Consider the following 18,593-nt stretch of genomic DNA (forward strand, 5'->3'; position numbering starts at 1 on the left):
TAATTGGACAACGTGCGCCTATCAGAATGCTTCAATTCGTACTTGCCTTATCTGTCTTTCCATTGTTATTGATTGTATACTGTATCGGAGTGCACTGTATGTGGTCTATTCACCAATTGAAGATGCTTTTCTTATTGAAATTTACCGTAAGCAAACCGATTTTAGTTACAATTTCTTTTTAGCATTGCGAATTGCTTAATTTTTTTTTCACATATGGTACTGATTTTATTGATCTTCTTAAATCATTACTTGATCGAGTGATGTAAACGTATTACCTAAGTATAATTTGTATGTGGTCTAATATTCCGGCTTGTCTTACTAAACAGGTTATGGAGTCTATAAACAAACATTCGAAACAGCGAGGACGGGTCATCGAATTTCGGGAGCTTCTCTACGGCTATCATAGAGTAAACCCTCTGTTTGGGGCCGACTACGTTCTCGACATGCTCCTCATGTATAAAAAATACCGCGGCAGAAAAATGACCGTGCCTGTTCGCAGACACGCATACCTCCAGCAACAATTTACCGGTATGTATGAGACTTTTCGAGGAGTGTACATATAAACCTAGAGAGTTTCCGATTAGTTGATTAATAGAATTTTTGGATGTTTGAAAACTCAGTAGGGTAGCCTGGGGTTAAGTGGGCACGGCGGGTTAACTGAACACTCGACCTAGCTGCCACCTGGTGGGCATACTCAAAACCAACTACGCGTCAATTTCATCAGTTTATAGACCCTTACTAGTGTACCTTGCGCCGAGTTGATAATCTTTTGTTTTTTTTGAAGTTATGTTTACAAACGTGTTTCGTGGGGCGAAAAGTAAATTCCCGGTGCTGTGAACTGAAGCCCAAATGACATATCTAGCTTTTGAGGAAGGCTTTGGTAAGTGCTTTATTGTTTCATCTATAGTTTTATGTACTATTTCCAGTGATTACTTTGGTAATTATTCCAATTGAGTATTATTTATGATTTTTTTTCTCTGAAATTCCGAAATGGGGTTAACTGAACACTACCAAATGGGGTTAACTGAACACTACCAAATGGGATTAAAGAGGGCATTCCCAGTTAACCCCATAGATTACAAGCTAGCCAAAACATTCACTAAAACTTGTTTTTTTATTTTAATTGCAGTATTTTAACAACTAAAAGGAGAAAAAGGACAACCAACCATGGGACCTATTCAGAAGTCATTGAAATAAGTTTTCCGTATCTCTTAGTGAAAATGTATATAATATAAGTATTAAGACAAACAAAAAATCATCCTCAGATGTATTTCTTTAATTTTTAAGACTTTTCCACTTGTTCATTTGACTTAATAAAAGTTTCCTCTTTCAAAAGTATGCTTTTTCATCTTAGTGTCCAGTCAACCCACCCCCAGTGCCCAGTTAACCCACCCCACGGGGTTAACTGAGCACTTTCCCATTTTTTACAAAATCTAAATTTTGACCATGAAGAAATTTAAAAAATGAAACATACTATTTTTTGCAGATACCTTATATTATACTGAAGACATTGTACTTTAAAGATTAACTCTATCTATCACCAAATTTGTTTTATGATTTTTCAAACAAAATGGTGCCCACTTAACCCCAGTCTACCCTAGGCAAACCACCACTAATTGAATCGAATAAAAATTAAAACGACACACGGAAAAAACGATCTTAGGGTTGGGACCTACATGTTAGTGCTGGACACTAACGAGGGTTAGGTCAAATGGAGCCACCAAGTCAGAGGAGTGCTGGGCACTAAACAGCTCGAGGCTGGGTCACTAAGGAAGAAGTAGTGTCAAGCCCTAAAGTGACTTTGGAGCGAGCGTAAAATATGAAACCCCTCCGCCTGGGATCGAACTTGGATTGCGCCGGTGGAAGACCAGCGCGTTACCACCAGGCTATGAGAACTCCGACGCCATATGGGTGAATTTACACCTGTTAAGCGCAACTACGTCTCGCGGCATCTGATTAGCACTACTCATGTTCAGTGCCCACCTGTACTGCCTTCCGGTGTTGAGCTGTACAGCGCTTAGACGCCAGCCCTCAACTACTCCCCACTAACCGGCCAGTAGTGCTCAACACTAGTCTTGTTTTTTCCGTGCATTTAATCGATTAAAAGGTATATTTTAAAACGGTTGATTTTCAACATGACAACCGGTACCCTGGGACGCCCGTCCGAGTTCGGACTAGGATAACCTATAGAATCGAAGCGGGCACTCGCCGATGCCGTTGCTGTCAGTCTGTATTTCCTTGAATTGGACGTATCTCTATCAAACGGACCTAAGCGCCATAGGGTGAGGAATGTAGAGGGGGCTTGTATTGGCGGCGGAATCGGGCGTCCGGCTTATTCCGTCCTATACTCGCAATGCTTTTCCATGGCGCTTAGGTCCGTTAGACAGAACGCGCTATCCGGGATTCTAAATTCCTCAAAAGGAACTCAAATTGGCGCTTAGTTCTGTTTGATAGAAATGCGTCCAATTGTAGTCAGCTTTTTGAAGAGTGCCGCTGCCGTGGAGCTCAGGAGGCTCGCGTGTTAGTCGAGGGTAATTTAGCAAGCATAGACGTCCCCAGCGCCACGCCGATTCCATGATGGAAAGCAACAATATTAGTCATATGTTGTTCGACGAAACAACTCGGAACATCTCGTAACAGTCGTATTTTGTTCGAATGTTATTTATGTTAAGGGGCGTGGCCTATTTTTATTCTTTTCATTATTTTGCACAATTTGGCAACGTTTTGCGACATTGTTTCGAAACAATCGGAGCGTCCTCAGAGCTTTGTTACGACTGTTGTGTAAATTTGTTAACAAGATTTCTAACCTCACTTCTAGCTGCTTTGCTCTCACTGGTTGTGAAAAAGTGACGCAAATAACACAAAATCGGTAACAGGAAACATTTGTTGCGGCGAACAAAATACGACTATTCTTGGAAATTTCTACATTACACAGGTTCATAGAAATAAATAACAAAAAAGTAGATCCATTTTTGGAAAGAAAGAAGTGAATAACACACGAACCAAATAAAAAAAAAGGTATATGTAGGTATAGTTATTAAAACGAAGAAAAATAAATGAATGAAATTGAATAAAATAAAATAAAAAATGAATAAATATATCATATAAATTAGCAGAAATAAACTAAATTAAAAAAAGTGAGATAGATTAACTCAAATAATAGATAAATAGATGGATAAATAAATGGATGAATGAATAAAATAAAATAAAAATGTATTAAAGTAAATAAGTAAATAAAATGAAATGAAGAAGATCAAAATAAAAAATTAACAAGTAAAATGAAATGTATTTAAATAAATAAGTAAAATATGTTAAATTATTTAAATAAAATAGTAGTAGTGTCTCGAATCATTCGGCTCCATAGCATCTTTCGGCTAAAACTCACCTGAAAAATATGAAAATAAATCAATAAATAAAAAAAACAATAAATTAAAAAAATCAATTAATAAAAAAAATCAACAAATAAATAAAATGGATTGAAAAATAAATAAAATAAAAAAAACAACCGAAAAGCCGGAAGTCCGCCAACCAAAACTTAAGCTACGGGACGCGCGGGGGCGGAGGGACGGGACTGAAGATCCCCAGACTCCCTTGGGTGCACAGGTGACCCCCTGCTCACTTCCTTGGGAACACAGGGGCTTTCCTGGCTATTCCTCAGGGGAGCACATGTGATCTCGTGTCCAGCCCCGGGGGAAATTTTTATCAGGGTATGACTTGTGAAGCATCTAAAGTAGATAAAGACGAAGTCTTTTGTCGCACTGTATCCGCTCCCAAGTTCGGTGACGTCTGTGTAGGACACTGTAAGGTCCTGTATGCATTTCCCATGAATATAGTTCTGTGATTCTCCACGTGGTGGACTGTAGTCACATATGGGCCCGTGGCATTTTCCCTAAAGTTCTATGATGCTCCACGAGACACCGTGAGAGGTCCCACGAGAGCACATCCGGGTCACTTATACACTCTCATGGGAGCACACGGGTCACATGTCGGCTCTCAGAGGAGCGCTGCTGTGCCAAGGAAGAATGCCGTATGAACAATCGAGAGTTGCCAAATTTCCCCAGATAAAACATGTATTTTTGAGGTGATTCTTGCATATGTTTCCTTGAAATTTTCGGATATTTTAGATTAAATTGTGTAAAAAATTGTCCATAAAATTGGAAGAAAAATATCCAACAGTTTTTTTGAAATTTTGTATTCTATTGGAGGAGATTTGGCAACGCCTGAAGGTTCATACGGCGTTTTTCCTTTGCACGGCAGTGCGGACGGAAAAGGAAGGAAGGTTTATTGTCGAAAAGGTTTCTAGAATTTATAAATTTTATATTAGACTTATCTGAATTTTAGGTTTGGTTATTTTATTTACTCAAATCATTAAATCTAATTTCATTTATTTTCCTATTTTTATTTCAACCCTTAAAGTTCAAGTTCACTATGCCGCTGCAGGGGCGCGCCGGAGGGTGGTTTCCTCGCCTGAATTGGCCGGTTGCGGCTTTCCAACTATAGATACGGCCAAACGGACAAAATTTTCGCCCAACAGAATCGCAATTTGATTATCCCACCTATAATAGTTACCCAATCTATGTCCTCAATTCTTTCGTTCACGATAACTATCGTTCGATTTACGTTAGCTGATTCTTTGTAATTTTGTCCATTTTGGCCTTATAAAGAATCCCATCCCATCCCACCTATAATAGTTACCCGACCTGTGTCGTCGAGTCTTTCGTTCGCGATAAAGACTATCGTTAGAATTACGTGAGCTGATTCAAATTTTGTAATTTCGTCCATTTTAGTCTTATGAAGAACTGAATATATTTTCGGTTAAATCGAATTAACCGTTTACTTACAGACGGTAATTAACGCAAGTACCCTACTTACGCTGTTTTCCACTAAACTGTTTTCATGAAAGTTCCATTTCTTGGTTTCCTTGGTAACCTTTGTTTGCTATTAGCTGATGTTTTATTTCCATTTCCCGGCCAAGTCAGCGGATTTTATACTTCCTGCCCCCCCCCCCCCCCCCAATAAATCATTGCTAGGTTAGTTCTAATTTTTTGCCAGCATTTATTCTACCTCCCCCCCTCCCAGCTCATTTTTCTTATATTTTTTGTTCTTATGACATGCCTTGCTCCCCTACCACCATTTTCTCTGGGTTTCATTCATAGGGATAAAATATTGTTTTGTATATCGATCTTCGATTTATCGTTCGATATAAAATCAGGAGAGATATGGGTAAAATAGCATACAGATAGGGATAATTTTTTTTTTTTTTTTTTTTTTTTTTTATTGTTTCTCAAACACTAGATATACATACAATGAACACTAATATTACAATGAACAAATCGTTATCATTTCTCTAACCTTATCTGTAACAAATATAATATCCGATATGATACTTAATAGTCCGGGAGCACATGTTTATTTTTGGGGTCCCGTGGGACCGTTAATGATACAAGTTGGCGAGATGGCTTGATCTCTTCGTCTTGATGTCCTGAAACAGAATTTCGATGCTGCCAGGCTAAATTTTTCCCGGAACACCCTTAAATTCAAGATGGCGCCCAAAATGGCCGCTACGGGGGTGAAGTGGGTGAAAGTGACTCCCATGGTCGACATGTATGTCGATTCCTATGTATTTTTGGTCGAAAATTTCAAATATATGCTTAAAAATGTACTCCGACTTCTTAAAGACCCTTAAATCCAAGATGGCGGCCAAATTTCCCCTCCTGAAAGTCAAACGGCCACGTGTGCTCCTATATGGCATGTGAGGTATCTTTCATACCATTTTTTGGGCCGTAAAATCGAAAAATGATGTTAAAAAATCCTTTGCGATTCATTTAAGGCTTCAAATTACAAGATGGCGGCCAAAATTGCTGAAATTTTCGAATCAAAAATTCTATAATAGCTTCTCATATCATGTGACGTATCGAACCCCATAGATTTCTGGTCGTAAAATCCAAATCTTGAATTCAAAATCCACCCCGGCCCCTTGGGATGTCCAAAATCCAAGATGGCCGCCGAAATTATCCCTTACAGGATCATACAGTCAGCCTTTACCTTAGAATAGCAAGATATGTATCCATTTACAGGTTTATTGGGTCGTAGAATTCATAAATGAAGGTTAAAGTAACCTTCCTTTTACAATTTGCGACATTTTAGTTTTAAGAATTGCGGCTAAAAGGCGTGACGCGTGTGGATTTAAGAAATATTTCAATTTTACACGTTTAAAAAATTAATTAAAACTGCTAACGTCATCGCTTATTCTAATGGATAAGCCCTGATTTGCGATTCACTTATTTGTAGAAAACATGTGTCAATAGTTTCAAACTCGATTTAATCCTGTGAAACAGAAATTTATCAGCTCCGCCCTTAAAATGTAATTTTTTCGACCATTTTCCCTAGAATCACGAAAAAAGAGAAAAACCCCTAAAAACGTTACCCGAACTGTGTAAAATGGTGGCAAAATAGTGCTGGGTCCACACTATTTTGAAAACAAAACCAAAAAGTTCCAAAATTTTCAATTGGAGTCAAAAATTTTGAGCTCTAATGGATAACCAGTACGGCAGTACATAACTGAAGAGGAAGAGCGTTCAGCTCAGGCAATTAGCATTAGAATATGAAGAAGAGACCACGGCGAGAGATATATAATTTTGGGTCTTGTTATAGACCTCGTCAGTAGATCACACTCGTCAGTGAGATCAAAAGCCAAAAACTTCAAAACTTTTCAATCAGAGTCAAAAATTTTGAGGTCCAATGAGTACCAGTACGAAACTTGCCGTCTTATAATACAAAACTTGTACTTCGAACTTGAGCTTTGATGCCGTCTTGGATTTTGCGAGATTTTCAGTTGGATTCACATGACGAGTGTGATCTACTGATGAGGTATAAAAAGACCCAAAATTATAGATCTCTCGACGTTACCTTACCTTAATATTCCAATGCAAACTGCCTGAGCTGAACTCTCTCCCCCCTCAGTTCTGTACTGATACTCATTGGAACTCACAATTGTTGACTCTGATCGAACATTTTTGACCTCTTTGGCTTTGTTTCACCCCACCCCACCCCCCCCCCCCAGTGTGGACCCAGTACTATTTTGCCACCTTTTTACACAGTTTGGGTCACGTGTTCAGAGTTTTTTCTCTTTTTATCGTGATTCTAGGGAAAATGGTAGAAAAAATCACATTTTTAGGGCGGAGCTGATAAACTGCTGTTTCACAGGATTAAATCAAGTCTAGGAACTAATGACATATGTTTTCTAGCAGTAAATTTTACGTTCTTTTCAATGAGCATGACAGTTTTTTTCTCAGATAATTGTGGCTGGAGGTATGTAGCAAAGTTTCTCCTAAAATCAGCAAAAATACGCCTTTTTTAAGCTAATTTTTGAAGAAAACGTTAATTTCACGACCAAAAAATTAAGTTAGAAAAAATAAAAGAGAATGATTTCTATAGGAAATTTTATGCTCTTTCCACTGGTTTTTTGGTTTTTTCGTGAGATGAACCGTTGAGGAGATATTTGCAAATATCTAATCGTGAGTTTTCTTAATTTTGAAAAATTCAAAATGGCGGCGCCCTGAGGACCAGCCAATTTTCCTGAAGTTAATATGGCCATTTTCGGGCTTCTGTAGTACCTAGGAATCGAAAAAAATTGGTTTGGTTCGAAGGACGGAACCCATGTTGACCGGTGTTATCGGTGTACAAATAGTTAAAAACTCTAGACAAAATTGTTTAAAAAATAATTTGGTTTATGCCTCTCGTTATTGATGGGATGTTCAGAAAAAATTAGCTATCAGACATTTAAAAGATAATTTAGTTCAATTTTGAAAGGTCATGTTGCTTAACTGTTTACAAGCCCGGTTTTTTCTTCTTCTTGCTTTGTTTTTTGTTCCTTTCCTTGGTAACAGTTAATTAGCAATATTCGCGTTACCAAGAATATCTTACATTTCTACGAATAGCTAGGTGCTACAAAATGCAATTGATTGTTTAGTGTTAGTGCTCTTGTTTATGAATGATAAGTTTATTACAAAGGATAAGTTGCGAGGCATCCTGAAAGGATCCTATTCTAGTATTCTCCTTTGAACTATTTTCCTAATGCCCATTGAAAAGACTGAACCCAGAGAAAAACCAAAAACGCCCTAAATTCTTATCAAAAACCTGTGCTTGCTTCGTTTTTTTCCAAAAATGTACACCTTTGATGTGTGTATCATATCGCTTTATAAGCCTTTTCTCCTTTTGTTACTTTGTCTGTAAATAAAACCTCATTTTTATTTCTGCCAAAAAAAAGACAATCCTATCTCGTTTAGTGTAATCTTCCTAAAGCTACATAATCCTTTATTCATTATGATTTGCTATCTTGCCCATTAAATTTATGCTGAAGGGGGGGGGGGGTTTCTTAATAGTTTGAAAGGTTGATTCAACCTTCATTTATGAATTCTACGACCCAATAAACCTGTAAATGGATACATATCTTGCTATTCTAAGGTAAAGGCTGACTGTATGATCCTGTAAGGGATAATTTCGGCGGCCATCTTGGATTTTGGACATCCCAAGGGGCCGGGGTGGATTTTGAATTCAAGATTTGGATTTTACGACCAGAAATCTATGGGGTTCGATACGTCACATGATATGAGAAGCTATTATAGAATTTTTGATTCGAAAATTTCAGCAATTTTGGCCGCCATCTTGTAATTTGAAGCCTTAAATGAATCGCAAAGGATTTTTTAACATCATTTTTCGATTTTACGGCCCAAAAAATGGTATGAAAGATACCTCACATGCCATATAGGAGCACACGTGGCCGTTTGACTTTCAGGAGGGGAAATTTGGCCGCCATCTTGGATTTAAGGGTCTTTAAGAAGTCGGAGTACATTTTTAAGCATATATTTGAAATTTTCGACCAAAAATACATAGGAATCGACATACATGTCGACCATGGGAGTCACTTTCACCCACTTCACCCCCGTAGCGGCCATTTTGGGCGCCATCTTGAATTTAAGGGTGTTCCGGGAAAAATTTAGCCTGGCAGCATCGAAATTCTGTTTCAGGACATCAAGACGAAGAGATCAAGCCATCTCGCCAACTTGTATCATTAACGGTCCCACGGGACTACATGTGCTCCCGGACTAAACGTATCCGACGAAAGCAGATGAGCGATGGGCAACCTCTCAAAAAGTCGCGAGATTTCGAAATCTAATCAGTGTTGCTCTCGAGATGCAGGATGCAGCTAAGTTGGCAGCTTACACGAATAGACTGATTTTCGGAGCAACTCAGAGGAAGCAATTCAAAGGAAGCAATTCAGCCCTGAAAACATTTTGTTTCCTGTTTTTTCCCACGGTTTTCCTTTGCTCTTCGATAAAGGTGGCTGATGTAGGGGTAACGGGAGGGACGAACATAATTCTGCAGTGGTAAGGAAGAACGCCGTATGAGTCTTCAGACGTTGCCAAATTTCCCCTGGAAAACCACTAAATTTCTGGAAAATTTTTGAATGCTTGTCTACCAATTTCTTGGATAATTTTGTTTTTAATTTGATCTAAAACGTCTGAAAATTTTATGGGAAAAATATTCATAATTTTCCTCAAAAATAAACATTTTATCGAAGAAAATTTGGCAACTCTCGAATGTTCATATGTCGTTCTTCCGTAGCAGGGTAGAATTGCAAACACTTCGCTTTAAAAAAGAGACCATTTTCGGCTTTTTTCAAAATATTCGGACATAACTCCAATGAAAATACAATGAGAGCATTAGCGCGAGGTTTGGATGTCGCTCCCTGGTCGGAAAATCATGTTTTGACTTGTCTCCCGACAAAATCTCGTCAAAGCGTTCAAGAATAGCTGGGCCTGGACATGAGTCAGGAGTCAGGAGACCAGGCGACAGCAATAGATCTCAATTCGTCATCCTTTTTTCCCATCCTGCTCGGCCTAGTGGAGCTCCAAAAAAATCGATGAAATTTCTCTCATCGGGTTCGATTTCAACTTTCTCTGTAAATTTACGCTCTGCTAAAAAAGCAAATTACAATGAACTAAATTTCGTCGTGATATGTTGATAAGTAACGGAAATATCGTTCAGCAAGTTATAAATGCAGCAGTTGTGGTATCGATCTTAGTGTACCGTAGAATCATGTATTTTCATTAGTTTGACCACCATTCTGCTCAAAATTTCACCGCGAATCGAAAAATGTACACTGTAAAAACAATTTCTGAATGATAGAAAAAATTGCATTTTTACTGTCTTTAAATTTTGAGGGTCAGATTTTGTTTGGCATATGAGACAATAGGGCTGCGATCCCGTAGCGGGCAGCCTCGGTCTCGAGGGTTGTTAGACAAAAATGACGGGAAAACCCATGTCATCGCGCCGCGCCGCTTCGACAGTTTTATGGAACCACGTAGCTGGGGCGGCTTCCTTTTATTCAGACAGAGCAGTGCTGAGACAGAGTCCGAGTTTGACCTTCGGCGTTGGGTGAAGGCTGTGTAGTAGTAATATGGAGAGGGGTCTATTTACATCTCTCAGCGGTTTACACAGATGTGGCTGAAAAATTGGAAATTCTCATAGTTTTGCGAGCATCTAGGAGCTAGAAGCTTTCAATCGACCCAAAAATCGTAAAAATCGCCCCGGTAGATCTCTCAAAATAGGCGTTACAACAGGAACATACGCACCAATTCCCGGGAACTTAAGGCCGGAGGGGGGTAGATTTGGCTTTAAGAGCGTCTCAGGAAGAGGAGTCTGAAAAATTTGGAAGTCTGACAGTTTTGCGAGCATCTGGAAGCTAGAAGCTTGCAGTCGACCCAAAAATCGTAAAAATCGCCCCGGTAGATCTCTCAAATCAGGCGTTACAACGGAAACATACCGCAACTCTCGGAAACTTAAGGTCGGAGGGGGGTGGATTTGGCTTCAAGAGCGTCTCCAGCGAAAGAGGCTGAAAAATTTGGAAGTCTGAAAGTTTTGCGGACATCGAGACGTCAAGGGCTTTCACCAGAGTCAAGCATCGTCGAAATCGGTCCGGTAGAACTCCAGAAATAAGCGTTACAGTGAAACCCCCAACGCTTTTATTTATATAGATTTAAAATCCTGGGTTTCACCTGACTCAAAGCGTTTGCCGCTAATACCCAGGATAGGGTGTTTCTTATTTTTTAAATTTTCGAATTCGAAGGAGGTCCTGGTCTTAAAAGATGATGTGTGGATAGATTAGAAGCCTTGTACAAGGAAAACATTTTAAACAATTTTTACCCGGTGCTCAAACGACTTAAGTGACACAGGTTGAAATTTGAGGTTTTTAGATAAAATAACACTATTTTCCAATGGAAAACGTCGAGTTACGGTCCTAAAGACGAGAATTTCGTCGGATTGGTCGTATTATCTGCAATACAAAAGCCGTAAAACACCCATCAAGAATGGCGCGCGCAATGAGATACACTTGGAGCAAAGCGGGCGCGCCGCGCCGCGCCGCGCCGTAGCGCAACGCTTGCGCGTCCTCGGCGCTGCCTGATAAGCGACATGCCGCACGCATGCACTAAGCTTACGCGAGCTCGAAAGTTCCCGTCCGTTGCAATGTATCATTATGAATTGACTTGGATACACTTTAACATTAAAAAACAGGTGAAATGTATAATTACATCAAAAATGCACATTTTCTTGGTAAAATATCGGCTATGTGCAGGAAAATCAATTTCAACAAATTAAACAATTCAAAGTTTAATCAACTAAATCAAATAATCCACAGTTTACTTTGTCTTAAAATGTTTATCGGACTATTTTAATTATTTTTGTATGGTTTTATTGACTTTGGCTGTGACTTGTAAGAGAGCATGAAAATACAGCACTTGTTCATATCAGGAGTTGGCAATTCAAGTAATGATTCCTTCGTGAAACTCCGCGTGAAACAAGAAGGTTTCACTGGTTTTCTCTGAAAAAAACCCAAAAACGAAAAAAAAACTCTCAAAGTTAAGGCTGTATCGAAGGAGATATCCCCGCTTTTCTGAGAGTTCACCTCCTCCGTATCAAGCCAAACTATCTATGGAAAGATAAGGAGCAAATCGACAGCGTAAGTTCGCAATCACATATCTCGTTTGTCGTGTCTGAAAATCTCCGTCTCTACAATGTTATTTTTTAAGGAGAATAAACTGACACCATTCTTGGAAGTTTATGCAGAATTTTTCTGTACAGAGAAGAAAAATCACGGCAGTTTTAAAGAATTGCCGTTAAGAAGTTTTCCGTTTATAAAGTAAAGTACCTAGGTATGATAAGGAAGTCTGCGACCAGTGGCGTGGCGTGCTTTGCGATTTATCGATTGATCTGTCATTTGAACCTATGAAAAGGAATCGATAAATAAGGTGTTCGTAACGAATACCTTAATAATCGATTCTTTACTACAGCTTCAAGTGGGGAAATATCGATAATCGATTGTTCACGCCACGCCACTGTCTCGACGTCACAAACCGAGTTGTGTGATTGCCGACTTACATCGTCAAAATGAATCAGCAAGATTGCCGTGTTTTCAGTTTTGGGAACCCCAAAGAAAGTGACTACCCTGTCAATGTATTATTTGCTGTTTGCATGGAGAGTTTGACTTGATACAGAGGTGGACTCTCGGGATAGCGTGGGTTATCCCTCCATTACGGCATGAACTTTCAGAGCTTTTTTCAGTTTTGGAGTTTCTCTTGGAGGAAACCGGTCTTACGGCTTTTCTATTGCAGATAATTCGACCAAACGGACGAAATTTTCGCCCTTCAGAACCGTAACTCGGTGTTTTCCATAGGAAAATAGTGTTATTTCATCTAAAAACCTCAAATTTCAACCTGTGTCACTTAAGTCGTTTGAGCACCGGGTAAAAATTGTTTAAAATTTTTTCCTTGTACAAGGCTTCTAATCCACCCACACATCATCTTTTAAGACCAGGACCTCCTTCGAATTCGAAAATTTAAAAAATAAGAAACACCCTATCCTGGGTATTAGCGGCAAACGCTTTGAGTCAGGTGAAACCCAGGATTTTAAATGCTTTATATAATGCATCATACACTATCTCCAAAATTACTCCGTAGGTATACACCAAGCAAAATAGGTACTTACATACTGTGAATCATCGAAGCTGACACTAGAACTGACGCTTAGATCTTTATTAGAACCAAATAGGTATGTTTGTTGTTAATGAACTTAGAATCCTGGCAGATTCCATGGGCCAAAAGGCTTATGATAGTATTCCTCTTCCGAAACTTTGGGAAGTCCTAGAAGAAACTGGTTCTAGTAAAGGACTTCTTGGGGCAGTCAAGCAGTTTTATCGGGGGGCTTTTGCTAGAATCAAGTGCCAAGGAAGGCTTTCAGACGGTTTTTTTGTCACCAAGGGGCTGAAGCAGGGATGTTGTCTGTCACCGACGGTATTTAAGATATATCTAGAGCACGTTCTGAAGGAATGGAAAAGAAAGTGTGCCGGAATGGGCGTCCCTCTGAATGACCAAGAAACACTGTTCACGCTATGCTTTGCTGACGACCAGGTAGTCATAAGTCAAGACTACGATGACGCGAAGTATATGACCCGGAAATTGGTTGAGGAGTACAGCAAGTGGGGCCTCGAGGTTAGTGTCCGTAAGACAAAGAAGATGTCAGTCGGGGGTGCTCAGCAAAGCATAGTCCTGGAGGATGGTCAACATATAGAAAGTTGCGAAGAATACAAGTACATGGGGGTGAAGCTGACTTCGGATGGGAAGTTGGATCAGGCCATTCGGGACCGTAATCTTCAAGGAAGGAAAGCCATCGCCATGCTTAATGGGATCCTTTGGGACCAAAGGATTTCCAAAGACAACAAAAAGAGGATTTTCAATTCGGTTGTCAAGCCTTTTATCACCTATGGCAGTGAAGTGTGGCAGTTGACGAAGCGGACCCAAGAAATTCTCAAGGCGACCGAGATGGATTTCTGGCGAAGATCGGCTGGAATCTGGAGGAGAGAACGTGTCAGGAATGAACGTGTGCGAGAGATGATGGGCGTTGAGGGGACGATTGTGCACGATATCATGACCAATGTTCGAGTGGGTCCCCCCAGGTAGGCGACGGAGAGGGCGTCCAGCCAAACGGTGGGAAGAGGGCATCCGTGAAGAGATGGAGAGATGCCAGCTTCCGGAGGATCTCTACCATGACAGATTCCTGTGGAGAGTAGGCGTCGCAGAGCGCCCTAGCGTGGCTTAAAAGCGGCTTATACATACATACATTACTGCACGAGCATGATTGATTTAATGATTGATGATTACACGAAAGCGCGTTAACGTCTGTCCAGCGGCTCGATTGTTGAATCGATATCGAACGACCTTGATCGATAAAAATCATTACTTAGATAGGGATCTATCGATCAGGACCATTCGATAGTGACTCAACGATCAACCCGCAGGTTTGTTGACGATTTTTTTTTAATAAACGGGGATACGATTAGCTAAGGAGGTGGCGCTCTCCGTTGTTGTCGTTTCGACTTATGAGGATACGTGCTAAGGAGGTGGGGCGCTCGGCGGGCAGGTGGTGAACCATTTCCAGCAGGGAGATTCCGACCGCAAAATTTAAAATTTGCGATTGATAGGCGATATCCGTTTTGTTTTAAGACTATTTAAACATCGAATAGTGATTCTACCCGTTAAAGTAGGTTTTGGATAGCTTTTTACCGTGCTTAAGGAAATATTATGATATATAATCGGATCTAAAGTATGGTGTCAATGAATCTAATGGATCCTAATGAATCGTAGGAAAGCTAAGATTTTTAAGGATCGTCGTCTTTAATAGGAGGCATCATTAATCAATTATTTAATTGAAGATGCCTCATAATATCGACAAGTCGATTCCGAATATATGAATTCATCACATATCGCGAAGAGATTTACAATAAAGTTTAGTGGTTTGAATAAAACTTGCATAACTATTCTGCGATCAAAATCCCAATGAAACTTTATGATTTTGTGAAATTGGCAGTATTTTTCTAAATAACCAAGTAAAAGTGTCTATGCCGGCGCTGGAGCGCCGGCAAAAGCGAGAAAGTCTTGTGCGATCCTGGCACCATGATGGGGAGGCGAAGAGCCCCCCCCATATGCCGGCGCTTGCGCCGCGTTTAAATTGACTGGAGGCCAATTTTTATCTATTTATTATGGGGGCGGGAGGGGCGGAGGCCCTGGATGAAATGGGATGCAACTTGGAACATCGGGATTAATTTGAATACATGCAGAACAACCGGGATAAAATGGTATAAACTGAAGAACGTGGGAGAAAATGTTATTAAGAGGGGAAATAAGCAAGGGGATATTAATTGAATAGCGGTGTCATCGTAAAATTTTCCTGTAACTCGGAACGCATGCATTTCAAAAATGGCGTTTTACCAAACAGGAAAAGATTACATTAACACCATTTCAGTTCGCCAAATATGTCAAGGTACGTAACACGAGTTTTAACGTGGTTGAATGGCAGTATTGTCGTCGTGAAATGACAGTTTGCCTTCAATTATTAGTGTAGGCAACACAAGCTCCCACGTGGTCGAAGAGTGGTATCATCGCCCGTGCAATAGACGTTCTCTGTCTGCTAATTTGTCTCTATGTCATGTCGGGTCCGCGTTCGTCAGTGAAGTAGTTGCTCCTCTTAACTATTATTCATTAAGCTGTTTTTATTTTTTTTTTTTACTTCCCGTTCGAGCACATGAACATGAAAAGAGAGAGATGAGGATGATGAATATGATGCTGATGCTGATGATGATCATAAAGAAAAAGGAGAACAACGAATGGTGCAGAACAAGAGGAGTGAAAGAAAATAAGCTGAAGTAAATTTAGAGAGAAGAAGAAGATAATGAAAGTGGCAGAAGCAAACGGAAAGAAGATATGAAAAGTAAAAAGAAGAAAGCAGTGAGAAGGAGATTGAAATAAAATAAGAACGTGGAAATAGTGGAATACCTGTTTCATTGTGAAATTGCACGGTTACTTGGAACGTTTTTAAAAAATAGCATTTCACCAAACTGGAGAAGATTAAATTAACGTCATTCCATTTCGCCTTCAATTTCAGTGTAGGCAACAGGAGCTTCCGCGTGGTCGAATAGCGGTATCGTCGTAAAATGACACGCTCACTCAGGCAAAACAAGCTCCCTTGTGGTGGAATAGTGGTATCATCCCCAAAACAATATCGGCCTAATGCTCCCAGTTATTAAATTAATAATTTTTGGTGAAGCATCTAGACATGTGACCTCAGTCACGGGTTTTCCGCTAGTTTCCAATGAAAGACGACACTACTTTATCCAAAATACCAATTTGTATATGTGCGTCTTTTAGAGCACCCGAGATTCCTCTAAAAAATATTTAAATATTTAATTTTTCAAAAAGATACTCGATTTGGCCACACTGTAGCCCCAGCTAACAAAAAGTGCCATTCTGGATCCATAAAAATAATTATTGCAATGAAGTTGGCAAGAAAGTAATTTCTGCACTACAAGGCAAACCAAGAACGCACTGTAGTGTCAACAGGCTCATTATGGATGAGGAGAGGGGGGGGGGGGTCTGAATTTCCTAGTGGAATTTTAGGATAGTCTCGATTTGAGCGACTTACCTCCACATAAGTTGACGTTGAGAAAGGGGGTGGTGATTTTGCTTTTAAGGATTCAGAATGATTCACAGAGGTTATTAAACGGAGAACGATGAATTGTGAGACAGCCTTTTGATAACTGCATAGATGCACGAATCGTAATAACTGGTAATAAAGCTGGGTTAACTTTAACTTTTTTACGCGCTAGAATCATTGTCCCGAGCAACATTCAGCAACAGTCAGGAGAGACATGGCAACGGTGTACCTAACAAGTTCTAAATGATTGCCGTAACGTTGAGGTTTTTCCAAAAACTACTTTTTTTGTTTCGATTGAATAGTTCATACTTACATCGCATTTGGCAAAAATTCTGAAATTTGCAAATTTTTTGTGCAAGATTAACTCCATTAACGATGCCAAACAAAATGCTATACACGATAACTTACAGGGCGCTAAGCACACACACACACACACACACCCACCCTCACACACCCTCACACACACACACACACCCTCACACACCCTCACACACTAATATCAGCTCGGAAAATACTTTCGAAGTGTGCGTTAGGGGAAATTTTTCTTATTCCGATACTCTAGGATGTGCAACTAAATATTCCGAGAAAAAAAAACACCAAAAATGTCTTTACTGTTAGAGATAAGCTTAAAAAACAGCTTATTTCCATCCTGTCCCGTCCCATCCCGTCTCATTCCATCCTGTCCCATATGTTTCCATCCTGTCCCAGCGTCCCAGTGTCCCAGTTTAATGGGACAGAGTGGAAAACTGTTACAACTGAGACTTGCTTGTTTAAGCCCTGTAGGCGCTCATTTCTACCGATTTAAGTGAAACTTGTGACACGCAGGTATTTTTTAATGAGGAACTCGAATTTTTAGTCGAGTTTTGAAAATTCGAAAATCCAAGATGGCGGACATGACCTAAAATACTATCGAAGCGTCTAATCAACTGAGACTTGCTTGTTTAAGCCCTGTAGGCGCTCTTTTCGACCGATTTAAGTGAAACTTAGTACATAAGGGTATTTTCTTGAATGAGGAACTCGAATTTTTAGTCGAATTTTCAAAGTTCGAAAATCCAAGATGGCGGACACGGCCTAAAATGCTATCTCAGCGCCTAATCAATCGATTTAGGCAAAACTTGGTACCCGCGGGTATTTTCGAATGGGGAACTCGAATTTTAGTCAAATTTCCAAGATTCGAAAATCTAAGATGGCGGCCGTGGTTTAAAACACTATCTCGGTGACTAATTAATTGATTTTAATGAAACTGGACCGGAAAACCCTGGTATCAGGAAAAGAAAGGAAATTTTAGTAGGGGTGCAATAGGGTTTCTTATGTATTTTAGGCTACGAAATCGAAAAATTCCTGGGTCTTTTCCATCGTGCCCAGATTCTCTCGGAAAATTGACTCCTCTGGAAAAGCTAGATTTTTAAGGAAAATTCCGATTTCTCCGGAAAAATTCCGAACTTTCCCAGGATAAATCGCACTGATACAGGTAAATGGAGGTGTTCTTCAGAATCAGCGCCAAAAATCTACTCCGAAACTGTTGGCAAATCTTCGGAAAATCAAAAAAAAAAAAAAAAAGAAAAAGTTGACCAGTGTAATTGTTATGTTCCCAAGTAGCAAGATAGAATTTTTTTCTAGAAAAAAATATTAAGAAAAAACAAAGAAAATGAGAGTTATCCAGAAAATAGAAAGAAAAAACATTGCGAGTCAAAAGTCTGACCAAGGAAAATAGATCTATTTCATAGGTCTACTTACTGTCAACTTCCCACTTAGAAAAAAGATAGAAAATTTATTGAAAGTAGAATTATTTTCTAGCCAATTGCTTAATGTTTTCTTTTAAGAAAATGCAAGTGGAACATGTATTTTCTTTCTATTTTCTTGTGTCTATTTTCTAGATCTACTTTATACCTATTTGCTTTCAAGAAAATTAATCTATCTAGAAAGTAGACATTTTCTTGGTGAGCGCCACCTAGAAAGTAGATGACAATGCTACTTGGGTTAATGCAAGTCCTCAAACTTTTTCTGGCTTTATTTCTAGTTCAGCGGGTACACGCCCGCTCGAA

The 18,593-nt window shown here is 39.6% G+C and overlaps 1 protein-coding gene across 1 annotated transcript in view; it reads left to right on the plus strand.

Moving 5' to 3' along the window:
* The window catches only part of Chsy (Chondroitin sulfate synthase), a 165,691-nt gene that overhangs the window by 133,250 nt on the left and 13,848 nt on the right, over positions 1 to 18,593 (plus strand). The window contains exon 5 of the mRNA XM_072305088.1: positions 327 to 528. Coding sequence (XP_072161189.1) covers positions 327 to 528 — 202 coding nt within the window. The remainder of the gene's footprint in view (positions 1 to 326; positions 529 to 18,593) is intronic.

This window comes from Bemisia tabaci, chromosome 1, assembly GCF_918797505.1.
Source record: "Bemisia tabaci chromosome 1, PGI_BMITA_v3".
In the NCBI taxonomy this organism is placed as follows: domain Eukaryota; kingdom Metazoa; phylum Arthropoda; class Insecta; order Hemiptera; family Aleyrodidae; genus Bemisia; species Bemisia tabaci.